The following is a 26,504-nucleotide window of genomic DNA, read 5'->3' as shown; positions in this document are numbered from 1 at the left end:
GCAGCGCCAGCATGCCATTTGGGCTCCGGTTCAAGTCCCAGCTGCTCCTCTTCCAATCTAGCTCTCTGATTATGACTGGGGAAGCAGAGGAGGAGGATGGCCCAGATGCTTGGGCCCCTGCACCCATGTCAGAGACCTGGAAGAAGTTCCAGGATCCTGGCTTCAAAATGGCCCAGCTCCAGTCATCGTGGCCTTTTGGGGAGTGAACCAGAGGATGGAAGACCTCTCTCTTTCAAGTAAATAAATAAATTTTTTTAAAAAAAGGTCAGGAGCTGAATGGAAAATCAAATAATCAAATCAGGGCTGAGCCCATCATATCCAACTCCAAACTCTAGGTCCTTAACACACCATGGTAGTGAGCACATGTATGTGTGTGGTATGCACATATGTGCATTGTAGTGTGGTATGAACACGTGTGGTATGTACTAGTGTATTGTGTGTTGTATGCCTTGACCCATTCTGTATCTGGTGTGTACTTGTGTGTTGTATTGCATGCATGTGCTGTGTACATATTAATTGTGTTGTGGATAGAACATGTACACACATATGGTGTGCACATGGTATGCACATGATTGTTGTGAGTCAACTATACATATGTATTGTGTATAAGTTTTGTGTGGTATGAATTGTGTTTGTTGCATGTGGAAGCATGTGTGTGGTGTGGGCACACGTGTGTGGCATGTATGTGTGTTGTGCCATGTACACATGTGTGTTTAGTATGTTATAGTATTGGCATGCATACCTTGTTGTGTTGTATATGCTGTGCACATGGACACACATGTAAGCCAACACTCTTCTCCAGGAACAGAACAGCTGGGTCACGGCCAACTCAAGCCACGGGCATTGCCCACAGCAGCTCTGCTGCACTTCTCACGGCCGCCCCTCTGCCCACTTCCCTGTGGAAGCCTGTGAGAAACCCACTCCACGAATCAGAACAAGCCTGGCCCCGGCTCTGCCCCAGCAGAGACAGCTCCACTGCAGCCCACTTCCCTTCAAATCCCACATCCCGGACCCTTCACACGGGCAGGGCTACCAAAGTCACAACGCAGGGCCCCCAGGCACCCTCCCTGTCCTCGGCCTGGGCCCCCGAGCACCCTCCCTGTCCTCGGCCTGGGCCCCTGGAGCACCCTCCCTGCCCTTGGCCTGGGCCCCCAAGCAGCCTCCCTGTCCTAGGCCTGGGCCCAGAGCAGCTTCCCCTGGCCACACCCAGGAGTTTGCCGCCCCTGCCACCATGTGCACAGGGGCCTCGAGTGTGCCACGCAACCAGCAGCAGGGCGGTGAGGCAGAGGAGTCTTGGAACCTCTCTGGGGAGCTGCTCCTGGTGCCACACCTAGAGAGGGGAGTGTGCTGAGAGCCGGGTGGGCAAACCAGGGGCGGGGCCACACCAGTCTCCATGCCAGCATGGAACGATGTCGGTGGTCATTTGTTGGAGGGTGTGGGGTGGGTGGCCTCGTGGGGTGAACCAGCCTGAGACACCGAGGGACCCGGATCTCAACCGCTTCAGCTGTGTGGCTGTGGGCAGGAGACACAACCTCTCTGAGCCCTGCAGAGCCCGTGCGTGTACAACAGGAAGCGTGCCCAGCAGAGCTCAGCACCCCAAGTGTCCCCTCGTCCTTGCGCTGTCAGCTTTGGGCCCCGCTTGCTGTGAGTCACACACAGCATGCGGGAGCCTCCTCTCTTCTACAACATCTGCACGCTCCCCTCAAGGACAAGTGCACAACCCCCCTTCCCGAGCCCTCCCCCAGCACCCCCAGAACACAAGCACCGCGCCGCCTGTGCCATCAGCATCAACCAGCAGACGTTAGCACTGCAGCAACCCAGACTCCCTTCATCTCCCCTACGAGGCCGACACCCCAACGCCACCCGGCCCCAGTCTCGCCCACCGAGGCCGCACAGCCCTCGTACGGCACGAGCACCTGCACTCAACAAGGCCCGTCACCCCGTCACCCCGTCACCCCGTCACTCCCGGCACCTGATGACGCTTGGACCTAAGAGCAACCGTCCCTGCCGTGCAGAAACTCCAAGGAAGAGCGAGGTGGCCCTGACCTGTGCACGACTCAGGGCGGCCATGGGCCCTGAGGCCCCGAGCCCAGCAAGCGACCTCCTGGGCACGTGTGGTGGCTCAGGAAGGAGCAGCCCAGGGAGGCAGAAACGTCACGGAGCCTGGGGCTGGGCCCTGGGCTCTGGGCACGCTCTCCACTACTTCAGCCCTGTGGGTAGACTGTTGAGTGACGCGGCACCTCCGAGGCGCAGCAGAAGGCACGCTGTCCACATGGGTGGTGAGGACTCATCGCTCATCCGTCCCAAGTGGAAGGCTCCCTGGGGGACCTCAGAACAGCTGTGCCACCTGTCCCCCACAGGGCCCCAGCCAAGGCACAGGAGCTCAGGACACGCCACAGGTACCCGGCAGGTTCTACCCAGAGCAATCCAAGTGTGAGTCAAGAGAGAACTCCCTGAACCGCTGGCAAGTGCTCTGCAGAAGGGAGGACCCGGCCATGGGCGTGGGCCTCACAGCACCAGCTCTCCAAGCCTGGGGGAGGGGGCGGCATCACCGAGGAAGAACCAGCACAGGGACCGGAAGCCTCAGCCAAGGCCTCACAGCCTCGGTCAGCCCGGCCGTCTGCCTCACCCGCACACCGTCCCCCAGCACGGCACTGGCTCACACTCAGCAGTTAACCGGGACAGGGAGGGGGCGGCCCTGATGCCTGAGCACAGCCCCTGGCCTGGGAAATCCCTAAGGAACGGGTTAGGAATGGCACGAGGAACGGGGAACAGTCCTGCCCAGGCTGCAGTCTGCACAGACACAGCCAGCAAAGTCTTCTTGAGGTTTGCCCGGCAATCTTGGGGCCCAGTGAAGGGAGGCCAAGGAGCAGACGGGAGCTGGGGCGGTCAGCCTGGCAGCCTCATTATCACTGCTGGGAACAGCGGCCTCATGGCCGGCTGGCGATCTGTCCACACATCAAACCAGGGGCACAGGCTCTGCCCTCCCCCCGAGGCCCCTGAGCTGCTCGTGGAGGGCAGGTGCCTGCCCCCAGGCACAGCTGGACTCCCAGATGTGGGAACAGACAGGGGGCTGAAGCACCCTTTCTCTTTGCACTGCCCGGGGACACACAGCGTGCAGTCTCCCTGCTGGAACCCCCTCACCAGCCCCACCAAGCCTCTAGGCCACCCGCTGTCTGCAGAAGCCCAGGTGGCTGCGGGACAGCTGCAGGTGCAGGTGCGCCCTTGCTGAGCGCCTGAGGCATGCACACGCGTGGCAGGTGCTGCAGGCCCCCCACCCCCCCAGCTCCCCCAGAGCTCCAGGACCACAGACACAAGTCCTCAGCCCAGGAGAAGTGAGAGGTTGGCAAAGCCGAGTCTGGACCCGCAGCCCAGCCCTGCCGGAGCGCACGGCAAAGCTGAGTCCGGACCCGCAGCCCAGCGGAGTGCACGCTCTTCATCTGTTCCTCACTCGTTCACTCAGCCTGAACTCTGAGGACCCAAGACCCAGTCTTGTTACGACACAGGAGCCTGTACACCCTCCCACAGGTGTGTGTCAGCCTGACCTGCAGCCACGGCTGAGGTCGGCCAGGGACAGCGCGTGGATTAGCCCCTCTGGGAGAACCAGGACAATCCTGATGGCCAGCCCACCTGCAAGACCACCCAGGAAGGGTGGACGCCCCCGGGGACCACTGCAAGCCCCAGGGCAAAGGGTCAACCCAGGAATAAAAGAGACTTTTCGGCTCCATCAGGGAGAAACGAGGGGACGAGACGGGGGACTGCTGCCCAGGAGGGGAGGAGGAGGGGCAGAAATTAATGAGGGCTTCAAAATAGCCACAAGGACGGCACAGGCTCTAAATCCATCCTTCACGAGGAGCACGGGAGAGGGTGGACAGACCGGAAGCCATGAGGCCTTTGGGGGCGGGGCGGAAGGAGAAATGAAATCCCGAGGCCAGGGAGCGAGCAAGGGGCTCAGGACGGAGCAGGCGCCTGAGCTGCCACGGGGCCCGGAGCTGCTGGGGTCCTAAGCAGGCTCCGTCCCGGGAATGTTGGAGCCGAGATGCCCGGCTGAGCTTGGGGTTTCTGTCGGAGAGAACTGCGAGGTGGCGCAGTGAGGTCGGCGCAGCCAGGCGGGCGCCCGGGGTGGGTGAGAAGCAAAGAGCGAGATGAGCAGGGGGGCGTGAGCAACCCTAGGACCTCAGGGAGCCTGCAGGCAAGACGCAGGAGCAAGCAAGGGGAGCAAGGCCCAGCAAGGCCATGGCCTGGCAGATCAGGGTGGGCCGTGAGGGGACAGGACTTGGCTGTCGTCCTGCAACCGTGCAGGCTGAGAAACACCCATGGGGATCCAGAGCCTAAGTCTGGCTCAAAAACCACGAGGACCAACGACAGCAAGAAGGCACCAGCACACACACAGGGGCCCGGCAGCGTCAGAGCTGGAGGCCACATCACAGCAGAGCCCGGGAGTTCAGCTGACCTGGTCTACGGCCCCCATCCACTCCCACGCCCCAGTTCTTGACGGGTCTGTCCTGCCTGGCGCCAAGCAAGCTGGGCTTGTGGAGAAGGGGTGGCCAGAGGCTGCTGTCGCATGCCCACATCACAGCCCAACTTCACCTCCACGGAACCAGCAGGGCTCCACCCTATCAGGACACCCTGTGACCACCCGCGAGTGGCACCCCGAGTGACAACCAGAGGCTCAGGGCCACTTCCAGCCACAGACAGGACCCCTTTGTGGCCTCCATGGGCTTCCCCAACACCCTATTTTAAGAGGGGTTTCTCCAGAGTGCACTGCACCCCCAGGTGACAACAGCACAGGCTAACCCAAGCTGGCCACGGCCAGCAGCCAGAACAGGAGTTCGGCACCACCGTGGAGCTGTGGGGGCCTCACGGTGACTAGGGTCACTGACCCTCTGTGTGCCTCTATTCCCTATCTGTGAAGTGGGGACAGCACGTGTCCACCTGCTGCTGTGACCATCAGCGACAATGTGTGCAGACCAAGGCCAGGCACACAGCCAGCGTTTCACAGATGCGACAGCCTTGGAACTCGCTGAACTGGGACGCCCTGCCCCCCAGGTGCAAAGAGGCAGGCAGGGCCCAGGAAAAAACAAGCCCAGCTTTCCTTTGGCCCTGCCCCTCCATGGCCCAGCTGGGTCCAGCTCCAACCTTCCAGGAAGAATTTCCCAAAATGCTCTGAGGGCAGGACCAAGCCATTTATAAACCTGCCCTCATTCCCAATGCTCAGAAACAGAGTGAGCGGGTTTCCCAGTCAACCCAAGGTCAGGGACAGCACAGGGATGGGGCCAGGGCTGCAGGGTGTGGTCACCACACAGTGTAGCCAATGCCTCCTGAAACAGACAGCACCCCCATGCACTGCTCAGGGCCACCCTCATTCCTGCTTTGTCTTTTCTTTTTTCCTCTTAACCACACAACTAATGTTCACTTCTCGTGCACAGACCATGTGCACACAAGGTCGGCTGTGGCTGTGCGCCCATCGTCTTCCCAGCAAGTCTCAGCTAATGGAGCAGACTCTGTGGAACATTCACATCCCACTCACGACAATGGGCCCCACAGGGGCTGCAGAAGCTGCTGCTACGGAGCACAGGATAGGCACACGCATACATGCACACATATATGTCATGCATGTGTGCAGACATAGGCACACATGCATGCACAAACACACCCAACTTACACATTCGCATGTTTCTCCCACTTAAAGCGAACAATCCAGAGCTATTCAGGACATCCACAGAGCTGGGCAGCTGTTGCCACAGTCAACTCCAGAAATTTCCAGCCGGCCCACCTCACCTCAGCCCTCCTCACCTCAGCCCTCTTTACCTCAGCCCACCTCACCTCAGCTCTCCTCTCCTTAGCTCTCCTCACCTCAGCCCTCTTCATCTCAGCCCTCTTCACCTCAGCCCTCCTCACCTCAGCCCTCCTCTCCTCAGCTCTCCTCACCTCACTTCAGCCCACCTCACCTCAGCCCTCTTCACCTCAGTCCTCACCTCAGCCCTTCTCACCTCAGCCCACCTCACCTCAGCCCTCTTTACCTCAGCCCACCTCACCTCAGCTCTCCTCTCCTTAGCTCTCCTCACCTCAGCCCTCTTCATCTCAGCCCTCTTCACCTCAGCCCTCCTCACCTCAGCCCTCCTCACCTCACTTCAGCCCACCTCACCTCAGCCCTCCTCACCTCAGCCCTTCTCACCTCAGCCCTCCTCACCTCAGCCCTCTTTACCTCAGCCCTCCTCACCTTACCTCAGCTCTCCTCACCTCAGCCCTCCTCACCTCACCTCAGCCCTCCTCACCTCAGCCCACCTCACCTCAGCCCTCCTCACCTCAGTCCACCTCACCTCAGCCCTCCTCACCTCAGTCCATGTCACCTCAGTCCCAGTGGCACTGCACAGTGCACATGAAAAAACAGCTTGATATAAACATCATATGTCACATCTGGAATGGGCCACTGCACGCTTCTCTCCTAGACATCCTAGGAAAGAATCCCTAATTCAAGGGAAGACTACACACCCTAAACATCTGTGAGAAATGGTGCATGCAGGCACGTGTGAGCACATGTGTGTACACATACATATGTGTGCACATATGTATGCATGTGTGTATGTGAACAAGTGTTTGAGCATGTGTGTAAATATCATGTGTATTGTGTGTGCATGTGCATATGCAATGTTTTGTATGTACCTGTGTATATGTGTGCATGTATGTATGTGTGTATATGTACATGAGTTTATGTGTGCATTCGTGTGTGTATATATTTCATGTGTGCATGTATGTGTGCATGTACATGTGTGTGCGTGTATGTATGTCCTTGTGTGGATATGTGTATATGGGTGTGTATATGTTTATGTGCTTATGTGGGTATGCATGTGTACATATATGTGTGCATGTATGTGTGCATGTGTGTGTGCACACACATGTGTGTATGTGCATGTGGGTGTGTGTCAGGGTACAAAGTCCAGAGCTTTAATCATTTTAACAAATATTCTTCAAAAACAAGAAGCCACTCAGCTATGTCCGAGCCCTGCACTCCCTAGACAGGCAGGGAGCTTCAAGGACAAAGCTCTGTGGCACAGCTCTTTGGGGGACGCCCGTGGTCCCCGGTGCACACCTCTGCCTGCCAATCTAGCTGCAGACGTGGGGGCAGCAGTCACCTGAAGGGCTCCGGCCCACAGCCAAGGCACCGGCGCCCCACATTCCAGGTCCTGGGTTTGATACCCATCTCTGCCCAGCTTCCAGCCTCCTGCCCATGTGTGCCCTGGGCAGCAGCAGGTACCTGAGTGGTAGACTCAGATTGAGTTCCATGCTCCTGACTTCGGGCTGGCACACCTCTGGCTATTGTGAGAGGCAATGAACCAGCGGATGGGAGCACTTGCTCGCTCGTTCTCTCTCTCTCTCTCTCTCTGAAAAGGAGAGCAATGCCAGTGTGATCACTAGCGTCCCCTGGCTCTTCCACAGCCAGCACTCCCCGCAGTGCCCCACAGGGGTGAACTCATCCAGCCTCATGGAGGACCTTGCTATCCCACTCTCCAAGTGGGAGACTGAGGCCGATCTGCTAAGAGGCTGCCCAGGACATGCGGAGGCAGAGGACAGAGCCTGTCCTGTGACAGGCACCCTGCTTGGGGCGTGGATCAGACAACCACACCAGGGCCTGCCCAGGCGTGAGGGCCCCGTGCAGGCAGAGCTGCGTGAGAGGGGGTCACTGCATCGTCCACATGCCTGCGTCACAGCTCAGCAGGGGCGACTGGGACCTGAGCCTGCATGACTCAGATTCAGACGACCTCACCAGACCACAGCTGCGTCCTTTCTTCTGAAAAGAGCAGCGGCGGTCTCTGCTGCACACAGAAGCCAGGGGCTCCAGCAGCTGGGCCCAAGGAAGAGCAGGATCACACCTGCGTCACAGAAAAGCCCCAGCCGCTGGCCCTGGCCCGTCGCCTACATCAGGGAGCCTGGTCAGAACTCACCTGCCCCAAGACAGTCACCCCTTAGCCACAACAGCAAAGTCAGACTGGAGTCACTCGGGTTCTCTCCACCCAGCAGCCACGGATCCTAGCTGCCACCGCCTCGTGTGAGACAGGCACTGCTGCCGGAGCTGGGACGTGGCGGTGACTGGCACCAAGCTGCTCCACACTGGGCTGCCTCCCAGGGGGACAGGGGGCCGAGGCTCGGAACCAACTCCACGGTGATGACGTGGCAGAAACCAACACACACGATGCTGTCCAGGGCAGTGAGCCTTCCTCCCTCCTCCCTGACGCCCTCTGTGAAGGGCAGGGTGCCTCGGGAAGACCCGACAGGGAGGCAGACCCTCTGTGGCCTGGCTCCTAGGCAGCTGGGCGGCTGCCTGTCGACCCCCACCCCAGGCACACCCTGCAGGTGCACGGAAGCACCATGGCCGACAGTGTCCACATCACCGCACCGCGAGGACCCGGTCTGCATTCGAGAGAAGCCAGCGGCGGAGCAGGGTGCAGAGGCCTTGGCAACGTGTGCACGCTCCGTGCTACAGGAGGAGGGGAATGAAGAAAGCACGAACGCATCGACCGCCAGGCTCAGGTGCTGTCAGCAGCCAGCAGCGTCTGCAGAGGTCCACGAAGCTGCTCCAGGGAAGGAGGGCCGAAGGAGACAGAGGAGTTCACCAGCTGGTTCATCCGCACTCAAGGGCAAAGGCCCCCGGAGGACACGGGTGTGCCTGCCATCGGAGATGGCTCCAAGGCACAGAAATCCAGCTTTTCCAGAAAAATAAGTGGTCGGAGAGCCATCAAGGCTCCTACCCCTACCCCGGTCCCACCACCACCAGTAACAGCAACAGCCACTGCCATCAGCAGCCGTCGTCCAGGGGCTCAGACGCCTGTGGCACCAGACCGAGGCAGCCCTGCCACGCCAGCCGTCTCCTGTCCAGCACGCTTGGCCCGGCACCGACACCATCATTACACCCACTTGCAGGCTAGAAGGCAGCTACTCCATCTGCCAACTCAGAAACCCTGTCCTTAGGATCTGATATCCACAATGCTTAAAACCAGGACAGGACTAAGAGTTGGGTGCACTCAGGCGCCATGGTTATGTCGCCACCGGCTGGAGCGCTGGCTCCTCTGGTTCTGACCCCAGCTCCCTGCTCACATGCACCCTGGGGGGCAACAGGTGATGGCCCAAGTACTTGGTTCCCTGCAACCCACCTGGTGACCAGGGTGGAGTTCCTGGGTCCTGGCTGTTGCAGCATTTGCTGGAGTGAACCAACAAGTGGAAAATATCTCTCTTTGTTTCTCTCTTTCCACCTTTCTCTGTTTCTCTGCCTGGCAAATACTTTTTTAAAAAAGACTATTCCGGTCTCTTGAGAAGGAGCTCCCTTGACACCAATGTCTCATTTCTCACTTTCAGTGAAAAGTGGAGCACACTGGGGCAGGCAAGAGCAGGGGCTCAGCACCAAGGAACCTTGTGTGGGCTGAGGCCTGCTCCAGCCGCAGGGGGGCTGGGCACACGCTGGCCTGGGCAACCTGGCTTGGGGAGGGGGAAGCAGTTGAGACAGCCAGAGAAACTGGAACAACTCAACTAGGCCCGGGGCAGCGACGTCACTTCCTGCTTCTTATTGCACAAGGAGAGATATTTCTCCACCAGCACCCGGAAGAGAAAGGAGCCACCGCGGCAGTCGGTACTGGCGCCGGCAATCACCTTGCAATTGCTTGGCTGGGCCGCAGATGTGTGCACACGTAGAGCACAGAAGCAGGAGAGGCTGTGGGAGGGCCCAGGAACCGGCCATGTTCCAGGAGAGCCATGGCCTGTGGCTGCAGGAAGTTCATTTTCACGCATGGGAAACATTAATAATCAAGGGCCGTGGACTGCGCCTCGTCCTCCCGACTCCTCCCGTGAGCCCCCTGTGCCTCTCAGAGCCCTGACCATGGTGACTTCCTGACACCAGACTGGATGGGACCCACACTAAGGGCACATGGATGGTGCAGACCTCCCGGGGAAAGAGCTGGCCAAAGTGTCCCAGGGCAGCCAGGGCCAGAGGTCACCGTCAGGGTTGAAGTATCAGCAGTGTTCCTCCCCCCTCCTTCCAACTAAGCCACTGTCCCCAGCATCTTGGGAACCCCAGAGCATCCCTAGACCACCCTGAAGAGACCATGAGCCACAGCCCTCTCCCAGGGACTTGAGGGCAAGCCCCCATCTCCCATAGCAACAGCATCCCTACCCAGAGGACTCCAAGGCCACAACTCTGCCCAGGGGGCTGAAAAGCTGTGCGCTGAGCTGCCGGCCGCTAGAGCTGGTAGTGTCCTTGGGAAGGCAGCAGGTGCGGCTGCCGGGGGGCCCTCCACACCACAGCGGCAGCAGGAGCTGCTTCCTGGCCATGCCCCTGCAGGGGACACGTGGACCAGGCTCCTCCACCCCCACCCCCTGCCCTGCCACGGGCCCAGGCTTTGCAACCCTTGTGCAAGGTGCCGAAAAGGAGAGACTTCTGAAGTGGCAAAAGTCTTTTCCCTCAGGGTGTTTGACAATGAAACCCAAATCCCCAGTAAAATAAACACCTGGAACATCTGGTCCCAGCTATGCCTGCAGCTGTGCGGAGCACACACCAAGGAGACCTTCACCACGGAGGCCGAAGCAGGCTGGGGCAGAGCTGACCCCAGTGGCTGGAAGGAGGCCTCAGGCCCGAGCACCAGCCTCTGAACGGCCATTTCCAAGGGGGCGGAAAACTCGGCACAGAGCACGGGCGGCCACGGCGGACCCACCAGCGCCCATCAAGCACCCGCGAAGCACCTGGGAGACCACGCAGAAGGCAGGCCAGGCCCTCCCAGGACTGAAACAGCCCCCGCTCCTGCCTGGATGCCACGCCTTCCCCACCGCCCTGCCCTGCGACCCCAGCTTCCCACAGCTGCCTGTGGAAGCCCTGCCTCTTCCTGCGCGCCTTCCAGCCAGCCTGGCCGCCCTGCCTTCCCAAGTGCTGTCGGCACGGCCTGCGAGTGGCCGAGGGAAAGACCAGCTGCACGCCGGAAATGCAGTGGTGCCTGCGGTCTCTGCTCCTTAGGAGCCTGTCCAGTGGACGCCCTCACTGGAGGGCCCTGAGGTGCAGCGGGCCGGGTTCTCCCTGGCGGCCTCCAGCCCACCTCTCCCGGGAAATGGCTGTCCCGTCGAGCCCAGGGTCCATAGCCCAGAACCAGGCTTGGAAAAGAAGCATCAACTCCCATGAAGTGACCCCGAGGACATGACCTGGGGGACATGACCAGACAGGAGCCCCGATTTTCCTCCTGACCATCAAGTCCCAAAGCCCTGCTCTGAGTCTGCTCCAGACAAGGCTGAGTGACCCTAGACTGTTGTTGCCCCCTCTCTGGGCTTTCTCTGAACCCAAATCTGAAGACACAGTGCTCAGCCAGCCTGCTGCCTGCTTCCTCCAAGCCACCCGCTCGCTGCACTGTACCAACGACCTCGGGGAGGGGGCTGCTCACGTCACATCCCATCATTGATTCCCATGAAGAGGGATGCCATCACGAGGAGGGGCACCCTTGGAGTTGGGGGCCCCCAGCCCCCAACTTCCCGTCCTGACGACCAAGGCCCAAATCCCCACTCTGAAAAAAACTGAAGTTCCAGGAAGTTAGGCACCTGGGGTCTGTGCCCCAGGGCACCAGGCCCCGCCCAGGGCTCCCGCCCACACTGCCCCCGCCAGCCCCGCTCACATGTAGCGCAGGTGAGGGTTCTTGGCGAAGGCTCTGGGCTGGATGCTCCGCAGGCCCGAGTTCCGGATGGTCCTGGACAGGGAGGAGAGAGGCTCAGGGGGCGGCAGAGAACCAAGCATCAGGGAGGCCAGGGGCCTCAGGCACACCCCACGGAGACCTGGCCCAGGGCCGATGGTTGCCCTGCCCCAACCTGGGGGAGGCCAGGGGCTCCGCTCGTCCAGCACTCCGACAGGGTCCTCACAGCCACCAGCACCGAGATCCGCAGAGGAGGCGGCTGGGAAAGGGCCCCGGTGTGAGCCCCAGATGCACATCTGAACCACGAGGGCTGACCACAGCCGCTGCCTGGTGTCTCCAGGAGAGGGAGAAGCAGGGGAGGGAGATGCCTGGCACGCGTAAGGGGGCGGCGCCAACCCCACCACTGGCCCCCAGGGTAACAGCACTCCCCCGCGCCTGGCACTCACAGCTTCTGCAGTCCAGTGTAGAGCTCCATGTCCACGGCATTGAGCGTGTGCAGGCTGGGCCAGTTCTCGATGTGTCTGCAGGGAAGACAGGCAGGACAGTCAGCTTTGAAGTCGGAGACCTCAGGGTGGACCAGGGTCAGTCAAACGCAAGTCTGGCCTCTGGCCAAGTCACCAAACCTCTGAGCCTCTTTGTGGTGGGGCTCCCGCCATAGGCCTGCGGGTCCTTGTGGGTAAGCTGCCTGGTGGGGTCACCATGCAGCCTGGCAGAATTTTAAGTCTCTCTCCACCAGCTCCAGACTCACTCTACCTCCCTGCTCCCCCACCCCCATCTTTCTCCTATTTAGGATTTCTTAAGGACAGGCTCTTCCGCAGTTCTTCCCTTGAAGATGATGCAAATGACATGAATAAAAAGGAGGGCGTGGCTTCAGTGGCCAACAGGGTGCAGACACCAGCGGCCCTGCTCCGTGGCCAGAACCCCAGTTATCCGGAATTCAGCAGAAACCAAGGTGTGACCTGCAGAGGTGACCCAGAGAGGCGCAGAGGCACCAGGAGCGGTGGAGAGTGGGTGCCAGGGCTTTGCAGCAGGTGCCAACCCCTCCAGCCTGGCGCTTCCTCTCTCGGCAACACCGGACCAGCACTGCCCCTGTGCTCGGTCCTGAGAGACCCTGAGTGTAAGGGGCTCGGGCCTGCCACACTATATTCATTAAGTAACAATCAATTCATCTTCTTGGATGTATTAATCAGACATAAATCACTGCTAACCAGAGCTTTGGAATCAACAGACACAGCCCAGAGCTAACTTGCCCAGCACATACATTCTAGCTGAAAGCAAAGAGACTGGGAGGTGCTATAGCAGGAGAAGGCCCTCCACGGGCCGACTAATGATGCCCGGGCCTCTCCAGCTCAGGGGCAGTGTGGAAGACGCCCATTCACACACCGCTGCTGTCCCACGAAGCACGGAGGAGCTCAGGAAACCGCCCTCCCTGCCCCGCTGCCCTCCGGATCTGTCCCTCTGGGATCCGTCCCACAGGGTCTCATGGTGAAAAGCACAGAGAGGCGACAGCTCACCCTAGACAGAGCGACCCAGGCAAGCTCCCGCCAGCAAAAGGCAGCCACCTTCACCACACGGCTCCGCCTGGCTCTGCCACGCCTGTGGCTCTGCCATCTGCCACCGAGTCGAGCTGGAGCCAGGAAGGCAGCAGGCTGGTGGCTGCCAGGGCCTCTGGAAGCATTTCCAAGCCACACGGCGATGAGAAGGGCTGATGGCCCGCTCCCCACCATGTTCTCCCAGGGCCCCGCCAGGCAGCCGGGGACAGAGCGTCTGCTGGGGACAGGGACAGGTGCCAGCCCACACCAGGCTCCAATTCCACAGTCTCCGTAGGACCCTCTCAGCCCACGGCAGCTCCCTTGGTCTACTCCTACCAGGGCAATAACCCTGGCGACTTTTCAGACAGAAAGGCAGAGGAGTAGGCAGCATGTGCCCCCAGGTCACTCGGCACACTCCCCAGGCCACAGTTCCCACGCAGATGACACAGTACAGCGTGGTCCACCACCCAGGAGCGGGAGAACAGCTCCCAGCGAGCAGATGTCCATCAAACTGATCCGTACACAGAGCCTTCTTCTCAGCCCTCACGGGAGCCCCAGTGTGCCCGACGCAGGTGGGCTACAGGTCGACACTGCACTCGGGCTTTGCTCTTCTCGGCCTTCCAACCGCACACCCAGACCAACCCATCCCCGATGCGTTCACCTCGAGACGCACATGGCTCTCCTGGGACTCAGCGCATCCACCACTGCTTGGCAGGGCCCAAGTGGCCCTAAACCAAGGAAAGGCACTGCATGGCCACGGTGTGAGGACACGGTTAGGAGTCGGGGTCCAGGCCGGTAACCCAGCTGCTGCCAGCTTTCATTCAGCCCCAGAGCTAGGAACGGTTTGACACTTGGAAGAGCTCAATGAAGAGTCGTGTTTTGGGCCTGGCACAGCTGAGATCCAGGTGTGCACGTTGCAGGCATTCACGGTTGTCCCGGCCACTCTCGGGGCACCGTGGACTCAGATGCTGCTGCCGAGAGCCTGTGACCTCCACAGTAAAGCACCAACTTCCAGCCCTGCACGTTTGCCAACCCAGCCCGACCCAGGACTCCTCCGTCTGTGTGGCCCTGCCCAGTTCCTCCCAGGCCTCTGTCATCTCCTCCGTCCAATGGGGGTCTGAAATACTTGCCTCCCAAAGCAGACACGTGGGCTGCAGACCACGTCGCCCGCCCTGCCAGGTGCCGGGCACCCCACAGTTCTCAGGACACGGGACATCTACCCCGAGCCTTAGAGACGCTGAGCTGCCATCCCCAGTCTTCAAGCTGAAACCAACAACGCATCTCTGCTGGAAGTTGTCACTTTCCCGCAGCCCCCGACGAAACCCAGGCGGCAGAGGGAGGGCAGAGAGCTGTCGGCCACAACCTCCAGGAAGCCTCTCCGAGCAGAAACCTATGAACAGGTGCCTGGAGTGTGCCGACGGCTGGCTCGGAGCTGCGGTTCCGGCGAGCAGCAGGACAGTGAGGGGGCAGCCCTGGGGCCAGACCAGCCGGGTCAGCCTTGGTGACTGCCGCTGCTGTGTGCCATCAGGGAGGCCACGGGCGCGAGTGGAGAAGGCAGGCTCTAAACAATATAAAAATAAATAAACAAATAAGTGGGAGAGGCCGGTTTTGCTTCTTTTAGCGGCAAACGACGCAGCCACAGGGGCTCTTCCTCTTCTGTAGTGTCCCAGGCTCATTCCAGGGGCCTGGTCCATCCCTTAGAAAACAGCAGCCACGCTTTTTCCCAGGAGGGTAAGGAGCCTGCACCCCACATCGGGCAGGGACGGCCGACCGCGGCATCTCACAAACCCACCTTGGCTGTGGGGAAAGTGCTCGGAGCAACTGAGACGCTGTCGCGGTGAGAGTGGGAGTGCAGGGCCCACCAGGCCTGGCCCAGCCCCCTGCCAGTGCCCCTACCTCTGTCAGAGGTGGGAGAGCAGAGGAAGCGCAGGCACAGGGCTACCGCCCACCCCCACTCTACATCATTGAACCCCAACACACGCTCAACGCGCCATTCTCAAAGGGAGTGGAGCTGATCCCCAGGGCCCTCTGCCCATGTCTCCAGACAAGAGAAAGCGTCACACAGTCGCATGGGTGTCCAGGCTGCTCAGCCTCCCACGACACACAGCACAGCCTTTCTGCAGGAAACCTGGGCCCAACCCTGAACACCGTGGACCCCCGTGCGCCCCCAGGCACTGGGAGAGTTTGAGAAACTCATGGTGGCGTAGCCGTCCTCGGTGACTCACACACAGCTCCAGGTCCTGGGAACTCAGGCCACAGCACGTGGCTTTGTGCCCATTTTTGGAAGGAGGCATGGCATGGGTTAAACACGAACCACGCGTGCGTGGAGAGCACAACAGTCCTTGGAGAGATGGATTTTATCGCACTTGCGTACCACAGCCCTCCTTCCTCCTCCTGTGTTGCTTGGGCCAGTGTGCAAATGAGTTGGCAATCTCTGAGCATCTAAAAATTAGATGGGACAGGCTGTGTGGTCCACATGTTAATTAAAAGCCTGTCACGGGAGCCGTTCCAGAGCTGCTTCTGCCTCTAGGACTTGGTGTTGAATGCTTGCACCTCCTCCGCCCACAGGACTGCACAGCTCCGGGGTGTCCACTTCCACCGACCCCAGGGGACCCCAGTGACCAGGAGGCCCACAGACGACAGGGCTCTTCACCAGGGAGAGGTCTGCCGTGAGACAGACCTCGGAGGACCCCCGTTCTTCCTGGCACTGCCTCACCTGTCCATCCTCTGCTGCTCCCTCGGTCACTGTCATGTTCACTAAGAATCCCCACGGCTGGTGATGAGCTGCTCTGTGAGACCCTGACATGTGAGATCTCTGCATTTCCAACTTCCTGGCCTCGTGTTTCTTTTTTCCTCAGATAAGCAACCTCCACGCTGGCTGAGCAGCAGAGATGAAGCCCAGTGCACCCCATGCCCTTGGCGTTGCCACATCTTCACCAGCCCAGCCGACCCCGGGGGCTCGGGTGCTCAGAACCCGAGCCCCACCCACGTGGCCCCTCATCGCGGAATTCCAGGCACTAGTGGTTGCTGCGTCACTTCCAACTGCCCACAGGCTCTTCCCTGGTGTCGGGCTGTGGGTCTCACGTCTTGAGCAGCTGTCCCCAGAGCCCCTTCTCCCCAGACGGGCACAGCCAGTGTCCTTTGCAGGCTCTTAAAGAGCTGCTGTGTGAGCTACGTCCATGGGCGCTGCTCACCCCTCCTGCCCTCAGCTTCCTTCCTGGTGGACACACTCAGCCTTGTGTTGACGTCGTAACCATGCATGCAGGAACAGCAAACAGAATGACAAGGATTTAAAGCCACAGGAAAACGCACACGGAGTGCGACAGCCGCTCTTGCTTCCTTGCCGTGAGTTCCGCAAGCGCTTTTCGGATAACTGAGGTTTTCCTGCAGCTGCAGTCATAATTCACGTCTTCCTGGTGCACTCGGGGTTCCAGACAGCGTTCTTGGATCTGCCGCTCCCCAGCAGAGCTCAGGAGCTTTGGAAAACAAGTCCTATACCGGTGGCCCTCTCACCCCAAGGATCCCACCACCTTCTCGCCTGCAGCCTGTTCTCAGAGGGGTGGCACGGAAGGGTCAAGTTGGGTGCTTGGGGAAAGTGGCCTGGAGTTCCATTTCCTAACAAGTTCCCACTGGAGCACACGCGTGCGTGTGAACATGCACACACACAAGGACACAGACACGCACTCTGAAGCCTTGCACCACTGAGGAAACTGACAGTCACAAGGCTGTGTTGTGTCTGCTGGACCAGACAGCAGTCCCGCCCTTCCGTTATCTGATGTGTTCAGCCTCATCAACAAACTCTCTGGGGCACCAAGGGAGCTGGGAGCATGACATTGGTCCACACTGCCAAGTCCTGGGCCCCCACCACAGCTCTGGAGGGGGATCAATGCCTGGGGGCCTGGCAGCTGGGCTGGTGACCCAGCATATCAGCACTTGAGACACTGCCCGTCACAGGCAGCAGGGTGCCAAGGACCACAGGGAGCCAGTCCCGCCCTGGGACTCACAGGAAGGAACACGGATTCTGTGGTGAACAGACGGGAGGCGGCAGCCCCAGAGCTGCCTCCGGATCAATTGCAAGGTGCGTGCCAGGGACAAGAGGTCTGTGTACACCTGTGCTCTGCAGATGCACAGATGCTGTGTCCTAACACAAGAAGAGGTCAAGGACGCACACCTCTGCCATCCGCTAAGAAAAGGCCAGCCTCCCAGGAGCCAGATGTGCCCGGCCGGTGCACTGGGCTCAGGCGCCATCTGAGCTCCAGCCTGTGCACTGGGAGCCCACCTCTCCTCAGCCTCTAGGGGCCTCTCCACGGGGCCCCCTTGCCCACACATCAGTACTTCAAGTAACCACCACCTCTACCCTCAAGGAGGACCAGGGCCTCGAGCCGGACGCCCTGTACCCATTCTTCTGTCTCAACAACCTTGTGCCAGAGCCACCACACTCTGCCCTACCTGTGAGCGGAGCCACCACAGTCTGAACCACCCACGACCAGAGCCAGCACACCCTGCGCCACTCGCGGGGGTGCGTCCATCTCACAGGCACGTACCATCTTACTGGGGGTGTGCGTCTCACTGGGGTGCACCCGTCTCACAGAGTGTGCCATCTTACTGGGGGGGTGTGTCTCACTGGGGTGCACCCATCTCACAGAGTGTACCATCTTACTGGGGGTGTGCGTCTCACTGGGGTGCACCCGTCTCACAGGAGTGTACCATCTTACTGGGGGGGTGTGTCTCACTGGGGTGCACCCATCTCACAGAGTGTACCATCTTACTGGGGGTGTGTGTCTCACTGGGGTGCACCCATCTCACAGAGTGTACCATCTTACTGGGGGGGTGCGTCTCACTGGGGTACATCCGTCACAAGAGTGTACCATCTTACTGGGGGTGTGCGTCTCACTGGGGTGCACCCATCTCACAGGAGTGCACCATCTTACTGGGGGGTGTGCGTCTCACTGGGGTGCGTCCATCTCACAGGCACGTACCATCTTACTGGGGGGTGTGCGTCTCACTGGGGTGCACCCATCTCACAGGAGTGTACCATCTTACTGGGGGGTGTGCGTCTCACTGGGGTGCACCCATCTCACAGGAGTGTACCATCTTACTGGGGGGTGTGCGTCTCACTGGGGTACATCCGTCTCACAGGAGTGTACCATCTTACTGGGGGGTGTGCATCTCACTGGGGTGCACCCATCTCACAGGCGTGTATCATCTTACTGGGGGTGTGCATCTCACTGGGGTGCATCCGTCTTACAGAGTGTACCATCTTACTGGGGGGTGTGCATCTCACTGGGGTGCACCCATCTCACAGGCATGTATCATCTTACTGGGGGTGTGCGTCTCACTGGGGTACATGCCTCTCAGAAGTGCATCTGTCTCACTGGAGTGTGTTTCACTCATTCCCAGAATCTCCAAGTGGGTAGCCACACAGGTGAGCACACACCTGCAAGGCCTCCAGGTCAGTGCTCCCCTATCTACTTCCAGAAGACCCCACATCCAGTGTCTGCATAGTCCCTACCTCGCCCCCAATCAGCCTAGAGTCCTGGTCTGATCCCATAGCACTCAGAACTCAGCTTTTGAGGAGGAAGATGGCCCAGGGAACACCACTGAATTTCCCATCCGGACCAGACTCCAGGGAGCTCAGCACAAGGTCCAGCAATGGGGAAAGATGGTCCTACAGGCCCTGGAGCCCCCACATACCACTCCCTCCTAGGGCCAGGCCTAGCTGAATCCTATGGCCAGTATCAGGAGTGGTGACCTGGGCAGTCAGCTGGCACCAAACTAAGACAAGGCAGGAAGGCCCTTGGAATGTCTTTTCCATCATTTCCTTCTGTGGATGGACGTGGTCTTTACCACAGCAAGGATTTTCCACAGGCAGTGGCTAAGAACTCGCACCGTGAGAGCCAAGCAAGTGCTCAGTGACGTGTGCATGGCTGAGTGAGTGAATGAATGAATATGAATAAGCAAATAAGCGAGTGAATGAGTGAGTGAAAGAGTCAGTGAGTGACAGATGGACGGATGGACAGATGGGCGGGTGGATGGATGGACAGAGGGGTGGGTGGATGGATGGATGGGTGGACAGATGGGTGGATGGATGGATCAATGGATGGATGGATGGGTGGATGGATATGTGCATGAATGAAACAGTAAATAAATAAGTAAATGAGTGAGTAAGTGGATGAAGGAAGGAAGGAACAAATTGACAAACTCCAAGGGACTGCCGACAGAGTTCAAGCACTTACCTAGCAGTTCCCCAACCCTTCTCACTATCAAGAATGCACTCACTTCTCTTCCCCTGCCACTCTCTCTGGATCCTCTGATAGCACACAGGCACATCCTAAAAGAGCTCACTAGTAAATTCCCCCAGGGCCAGGGCAGTGGCGTGGCGGGTGAAGTGGCATCAGATATGGGCACTGTTCAAGACCTGACAGCTCCACTTCCAGTCCAGCTCCTTGGTAAGGTGCCTGGGAAAGCAGTGGAGGATGGCCAGTGCTTGGGCCCTTGCACCCACATGGGAGACCCTGGCTCCTGGTTTCAGACCAGCCCAGCTCCAGCCATTTGGGGAGTGACCAGCAGGTGGAAGATATCTCTCTCTCTCGCTCACTCTCGCTCTCTCTGCCTCTGCCTCTCCCTCTCTGCAATTGTGGCTTTCAAATAAAATAAATAAATCTTTTTAAAAATAGAACCATTTACTACTCAGAAGAGTCACCTACTTCTCAGAATAACCATTTCCTGAGGCAAATTACGTCAACTTCCAAAGAAGCATCTACTCCTCAGACGAAGCATCTACTCCTCAGAGAGCGGCCTACCCCTCAGGAGAAGCATCTCCTCAGCACTGTCTACTCAGAACCACCTATGCCTCCTCAGAGCGGCCTACTCCCCAGAGGATGATCTACTCCTCAGAGAACGGCCTACCCCTCAGGAGAAGCATCTACCCCTCAGGAGAAGCATCTACCCCTCAGGAGAAGCATCTACCCCTCAGGAGAAGCATCTGCTCCTCAGAGGACCATGCACTAGCACTAAGAATCGGCTCTTCTGGAGAACCCTCACACCTCAAGGGAAACACCACCTCCTCGGAAGAACTGCTTTGAAGAGGAGCGTTCACTCCTCAGCAGAACCACTGCTCCTCAGAACTCCTTCTCGGAAGCATCGACCCAGGACAGCTCTCTGCTCGGAAGCACCGCCGCCTTCTAAGCCATCGCAGAACTGTCTCCACAGAAGGCACTCGCCCTTCAGAACGGGGAGGACGACTGTGTTCTCAGAGCGTCCACCTCTCAGAAAAGCTTCCTCACAAGACCCACCTGCTCTTCCAAGAACCAGCTACTTCTGAGACCCGCCCTCCTCACACCACCCACCTTCAGGGAACCACTTACTCCCCAGGAAAATCAGTTCCTAGGAAGATCAGTCTTCCCACAGACCACCCACCTCTCAGGACAGCCACCTGCTCCTTGGGAGAACCACCTTCTCAGGAGAACCATAACGGGAAGAACCAGAGGAACTGCATCCGCAGAATGATCGCCTCCTCCTCAGAACAGCTGTCTCCTCGGCGGAACCATCACAAGGACATCCGCTCTGTAAGAACCGTCCCCCGAGGCCTCCATTTCTCAGAAGAGCCATGCACTCAGCAGAACTGTCTTCACAGGAGAACCACCCCAGGAGGAAGAACTACTCAGAACAACAGCCCACTCTTCAGAAGGACGGGCTCCTCAGAAGACCACCTACTCCACAGAAAACCGCCTACTCCTTGGGACCTCCGCTCTTCAGAAGAACCATGTCCTCCTGACACATCTCAGGGGCAGCGTCTAGTCCTCAGAACTGTCGCTTCAGAAGAACCACCCACTCCACATGAGGACCACCTCCTCGGGTGAACCATCTCCTCCTCAGAGCTGCCTCCTCGGGTGAACCATCTCCTCCTCAGAGCTGCCTCCTCGGGTCAACCATCTCCTCCTCAGAGCCGCCTCCTCGGGTGAACCATCTCCTCCTCAGAGCCGCCTCCTCGGGTCAACCATCTCCCCCTCAGAGCCGCCTCCTCGGGTCAACCATCTCCTCCTCAGAGCCGCCTCCTCGGGTGAACCATCTCCTCCTCAGAGCTGCCTCCTCGGGTCAACCATCTCCTCCTCAGAGCTGCCTCCTCGGGTCAACCATCTCCTCCTCAGAGCTGCCTCCTCGGGTCAACCATCTCCTCAGAGCTGTCTCCTCAGGTGAACCATCTCCTCCTCAGAGCTGCCTCCTCGGGTCAACCATCTCCTCCTCAGAGCCGCCTCCTCGGGTGAACCATCTCCTCCTCAGAGCTGCCTCCTCGGGTCAACCATCTCCTCCTCAGAGCCGTCTCCTCGGGTGAACCATCTCCTCCTCAGAGCTGCCTCCTCGGGTGAACCATCTCCTCCTCAGAGCCGCCTCCTCGGGTCAACCATCTCCTCCTCAGAGCCGCCTCCTCGGGTGAACCATCTCCTCCTCAGAGCTGCCTCCTCGGGTCAACCATCTCCTCCTCAGAGCCGCCTCCTCGGGTGAACCATCTCCTCCTCAGAGCCGCCTCCTCGGGTCAACCATCTCCTCCTCAGAGCCGTCTCCTCGGGTGAACCATCTCCTCCTCAGAGCTGCCTCCTCGGGTGAACCATCTCCTCCTCAGAGCCGCCTCCTCGGGTCAACCATCTCCTCCTCAGAGCCGCCTCCTCGGGTGAACCATCTCCTCCTCAGAGCCGCCTCCTCGGGTCAACCATCTCCTCCTCAGAGCCGCCTCCTCGGGTGAACCATCTCCTCCTCAGAGCCGCCTCCTCGGGTCAACCATCTCCTCCTCAGAGCCGTCTCCTCGGGTGAACCATCTCCTCCTCAGAGCTGCCTCCTCGGGTCAACCATCTCCTCAGAGCTGTCTCCTCAGGTGAACCATCTCCTCCTCAGAGCTGCCTCCTCGGGTGAACCATCTCCTCCTCAGAGCTGCCTCCTCGGGTCAACCATCTCCTCCTCAGAGCCGCCTCCTCGGGTCAACCATCTCCTCCTCAGAGCCGTCTCCTCGGGTGAACCATCTCCTCCCCAGAGCTGCCTCCTCGGGTCAACCATCTCCTCCTCAGAAGAACCACCCACTCTTCAGGAGAACCACCCGCTCTTCAGAAGAACTGTATTCCAGAATAAGCAAGCTCTCAGAAGAACTGCCTCCTCAGAGCACCTACACCACGAAGACCCCCCTCCTGAGAAGACCTGCCTCCTCGGGTCAACCATCTCCTCCTCAGAGCTGCCTCCTCGGGTCAACCATCTCCTCCCCAGGACGCATTCCTCAGAAAGGGCATCTACTCCTCAGAACCACCCACTCAAGAACTGTCCCCTCCTGAGGGCGATTTCCTCAGGAGAACCATGTCCTCCCTACAAGACCTGTCTGCTTAGAAGAATCACTGACTACCCAGATCTACCCACTCCTCAGAACTGTTCTCAGAAGCAGCACCTGTTCCTCAGAACTGTGTCCTCAGAGGTATCACCTCCACAGAAGAACTCAGAACTGTCGCTGCAGAAGAACCACCTATCCTCTGAAGAACCGTCTCCCCGGAACCACCCACTCCTCAGAAGATCCATTACTCCTCGGAACAGTCTCCTTGGAGTACTTCCTGTGCCCTCGGAACACCCGTCTCCTCCTCAGAACCGTCTACTCCCCAAACCATCTGTACTCTCAGGCCCACATCCTGTCCCTCTGACTTCTCACCCCACTCTTCCTTTGTGTCTACCCCTGCACTGAGACCAGGCTGTGAGAACACCAGCGCTGTGCGCATCAACAACTCCAGTAGACTCTCCTCTCTTCCCTTCCCGACCTGCTGGTGGCACTGTACCCAGCTGTCCCTTCCCGACCTGCTGGTGGCACTGTACCCAGCTGTCCCTTCCCGACCTGCTGGTGGCACTGTACCCAGCTGTCCCTTCCCGACCTGCTGGTGGCACTGTACCCAGCTGACCCTGCTTCCTGGACAGTTCCCTTCTTTCTGGCCTCCTTGAATGTGCGCTGCCTGCTCCCTGCCTGTCCCTAACTCCATTTGCCTTGTCTCACACCTGGATGCTGGAGACTCCAGCCTCAGCCAAGGCTCCTCATTCCACTTCCTCCTCCCTGGGCGAGGTGATCTCAGCCGGTGCTTGGCTCCGAGCCCCTCCACGTGCTGACAGCTCTCACCAGACCTGCTCCGTGCACTGCAGCTCCTGAGCTGAAGCCACAGATCCAGCACCAGACCTTGCTTTCCTCCCACTGAGCCTGCTGTGTCTCAGCCAGCACAGCCACCACCCAAGCCAAGCCCCACCACTGACCCTGGCCTCCACACCCTTCCAAGAGCCATCCCGTCAGGAAGTCCACCTCTGTAACTGACACCATTGTGGCCCACAAAGGCCACGGCCTCTGGAGCACAGCCCCAAGTCCATCCCAGTGCAGCCGAAACCCACCCCCCACACAGAAGCTTCTGAAACAAAAATCTGACCCCATCTCTCAACCAAAACAAACCAGCCAACCCCCAGTGGCTTTCCTCAGTCTTCGGGTGGAATTCAGACTCCACCCGGCCAGCAAGGTCCTACAGAAGGTGGTCCAGCCCCTTGTTCCTCCTCCCCCACTGGGCTTCAGCTCACTGGTTCCTTTCTATTCCAAAACACCAGCTCCCTGACTCCACCTCAGGACCTTTGCATGGAGTTTTGCCATTGGCCAAGATGCCAGCCTCAGGTTTCTCTTGAAACATTCCCTCGGACAGAGGCCTTCCTTGACCTTCTGTGTAGCCAACTTCCAGACCAACGGTGCTCAAGCACAGGGCAGTGCCCCAGGGGACACTGGCAATGCCTGGAGATGTTTTGATGTCACTGTTGGAGGTTGGCATCAGTGACAAGAGGCCAGGGGTGTTCTAAGAATCCTGCAATGCAGGGCAGCCCCACAGAAGGAATTAGCCAGTCCCAAGCACCAGCAGCAGCAAGGCACGGAATGCCCACTCCGGAGTCTCCTTCCCAGCACCTCTCATGATCAGGCATCTCCTCTGCCAGCCGAGTAGCTCTCAGCACTGTAAAAGCTGCAGGCACCTCGGGCACTGTGCCTTGTTCACTGCATCCCCTGCCTCGGATACAAGTCCAGCAGGGCAGGACCGTCTGTCCACACCCACAGCACTCAGCCCATCACTGGCCCACAGCAGAAATGGACGTGCAGATCAGAGAACACTGCGGCTGTGGGAGGCTCTTGGTGGGGACCAGGACTTTCTCCAGCCATGGAGAGACGGAGCAGTAAAGAAACAGGGGTCGTGGCACCAGGAGACTGGAACTCTGGCGCCCCTTGAAGAATGGCTTGTCCTGTCTACAGGTGGAGTCACACCACATTAACTATAAATCCTCTGGAGGGGTCGGCATTATGGTAAATAATAGATAAAGCCACCCTGGCAACGCTAGCATCCAATAGGAGCACTGGTTCAAGTTCCGGCTACTCCACTTCTGAAACACAGAAGAGGACCAGAGTGCTCAGGTCCCTGCCACACATGGAAGACCCAGAGGGAGTCCCAGGTTCTTGGCTTCAGCCTGGCCCAGCCCCAGCAGGTGTGGCCATTTGGGGAATGAACCAGTGGATGAAAAATTTCCCTCCCTCTCTCTCTCTCTCTGTGTGTGTGTATGTGTGTGTGTGTCTTCCTCTCCCTCTCTAATTCTGCCTTTCAAATAAAATAAATCTTAAAAAAAAAAAAAACCCTCTGGCCCTACTAGACAGCTTCACCTTCACCCTCACCCTCACTCCGAGCAGGAGAGAAAAAAAAGGTCCTTGATCAAGAACCAAGACAGCCCGGGGCAGGCCCTGCCTCCCCTTCCCTTCCTGACGGGCCTTGAGGAGAAAGTCTGAGCAAGGGGAGGCTTTCACTCAAGCCAGAGCAGTGGCTCCACTGTGCCCCAGAGCACACGCTCTGTGCCTGAGCCTGCTGGCCCCGGGGGCCCTGACAGTGCTGCCCTCTGTGTGGCCAGTCCGCTCAGGGAGATAGGAGATAGCCAGGCCACCCTTAACCGGGTCAGAGCGTTTATCACTTCTTAATAGCTGCCACATGGAGGCTTAATTCCCTCAGTGTGGAAGTCACAGAAGTGGACTGTCAGCAAGCGCTGGCTCAAGTGCACTGCGCAGACTTGCAGAGCGATGCTTTCCCCGACCAAGGGCAGGTTTGCTCCCTGCAACTCCACCTCAGAGTTCACGGAGCGAAGTCACCTGACGCTCAGGCATTCTGTGTTACAGGGCAACTCCTGGCCACTGGGAGGAAAGACAGCCCTGGCTTGTGAGAACAATAATCCCAGACCCCAAGGGTACCAGAGAGACAGGCCAAGGTCACCTCAGGAAATCAAGATCGCCCTCCTCTATGCAGTCAGCTGGGGTGCAAAGCCACGGGGGGAGAGAAAGAGAGAGAAGTCACTGTTCTTGCTAACTCCAGAGCAGCTGTGGCCATCCACTCAGGCAGAGACGGGGTTGAACCCCGGCTAGGCCCTATGCCTGCGAGGTGCCGGCCACTGCCCGGGGCGTCCTGGGGCCAGCTTGGGAAGTTTTCCTTGATGGAAGCGTCCTGTGTGCTGGCAGAGCCCAGTCCGCTGGGTCTGCTCATCGGGAGCAATCAGCACCCGCACGGGGCAAGCACAGCCTTTGCGATGGGTGTGCAGGGCTCTCAACCCCTCCCCCTTCGCCCCTTCTGCTCCCTCCCACGAGGTCTGGATTCCTGACCAGGGGCTGCGACAAGGCTGATTCACTGCGCTCTCCGTGCCTTTGGAGGGGCCGGAAGTCCACGCGCTAGCTCCCAACACCCTTAGTGGTTTCCCTGAGGCTGCAGGAGCCCTCCCGTCCTCACCACCTGCCTTCAGAGCCTCTCCTGATGGCCCGCCAGGAGGGAGGCCAGGAGCTCCTCCTCCTGCCGTGACGCCAGCTCCTGGTGTCCCCCTCCCGGGCCTCACCCCACGCCCCTGTCTTCCCCTTCGGTCTCCACACTGGGGAGGGGACTCCCGCAGCTGCAGACGGAGGTTAGAGCTGGCTGCTGTGGAGCACGGGCCCTGCGGTCGAGCGCAGAACTCCAGGAACCCGGCAGCGAGTGCGTGCTCCAGACACGACTGACCACGACCCCTCTGGACAGCTGCTTAGGGAGCCACAGGGCCAGTGCCCCTAGGGCTAACAGAGGCATCGGTGCTTATCTCCAGGGTGTGGTCAGCGGGGCCCAGGACTGTCCCTTCCCTGAGTTAGCTCCTCAGGAAGCCTCAGCCTCCCTGTGGTGCTGCTGAGGCAGAACCCACACCCAGGCCTGTGTTTGGTACAGAAGGAGAGGAACCGCCGAAACCCAAGACCCAAAGGTGAGGAAGGGACCAG

At 59.2% G+C, this 26,504-nt stretch overlaps 1 protein-coding gene across 7 annotated transcripts in view; it reads right to left on the bottom strand.

Moving 5' to 3' along the window:
- The window catches only part of NTRK3 (neurotrophic receptor tyrosine kinase 3), a 265,470-nt gene that overhangs the window by 204,438 nt on the left and 34,528 nt on the right, over window positions 1-26,504 (bottom strand). For all 7 annotated transcript variants that reach the window (XM_070053298.1, XM_070053297.1, XM_070053296.1 and 4 more), the window contains exons 3-4: window positions 12,107-12,181; window positions 11,646-11,717 (exon numbers count right to left, since the gene is read on the bottom strand). In XM_070053298.1, coding sequence (XP_069909399.1) covers window positions 11,646-11,717; window positions 12,107-12,181 — 147 coding nt within the window. The remainder of the gene's footprint in view (window positions 1-11,645; window positions 11,718-12,106; window positions 12,182-26,504) is intronic.

This window comes from Oryctolagus cuniculus, chromosome 12, assembly GCF_964237555.1.
Source record: "Oryctolagus cuniculus chromosome 12, mOryCun1.1, whole genome shotgun sequence".
Classification (NCBI taxonomy): Eukaryota; Metazoa; Chordata; class Mammalia; order Lagomorpha; family Leporidae; genus Oryctolagus; species Oryctolagus cuniculus.
This window is presented reverse-complemented; position numbering and strand designations above follow the sequence as displayed.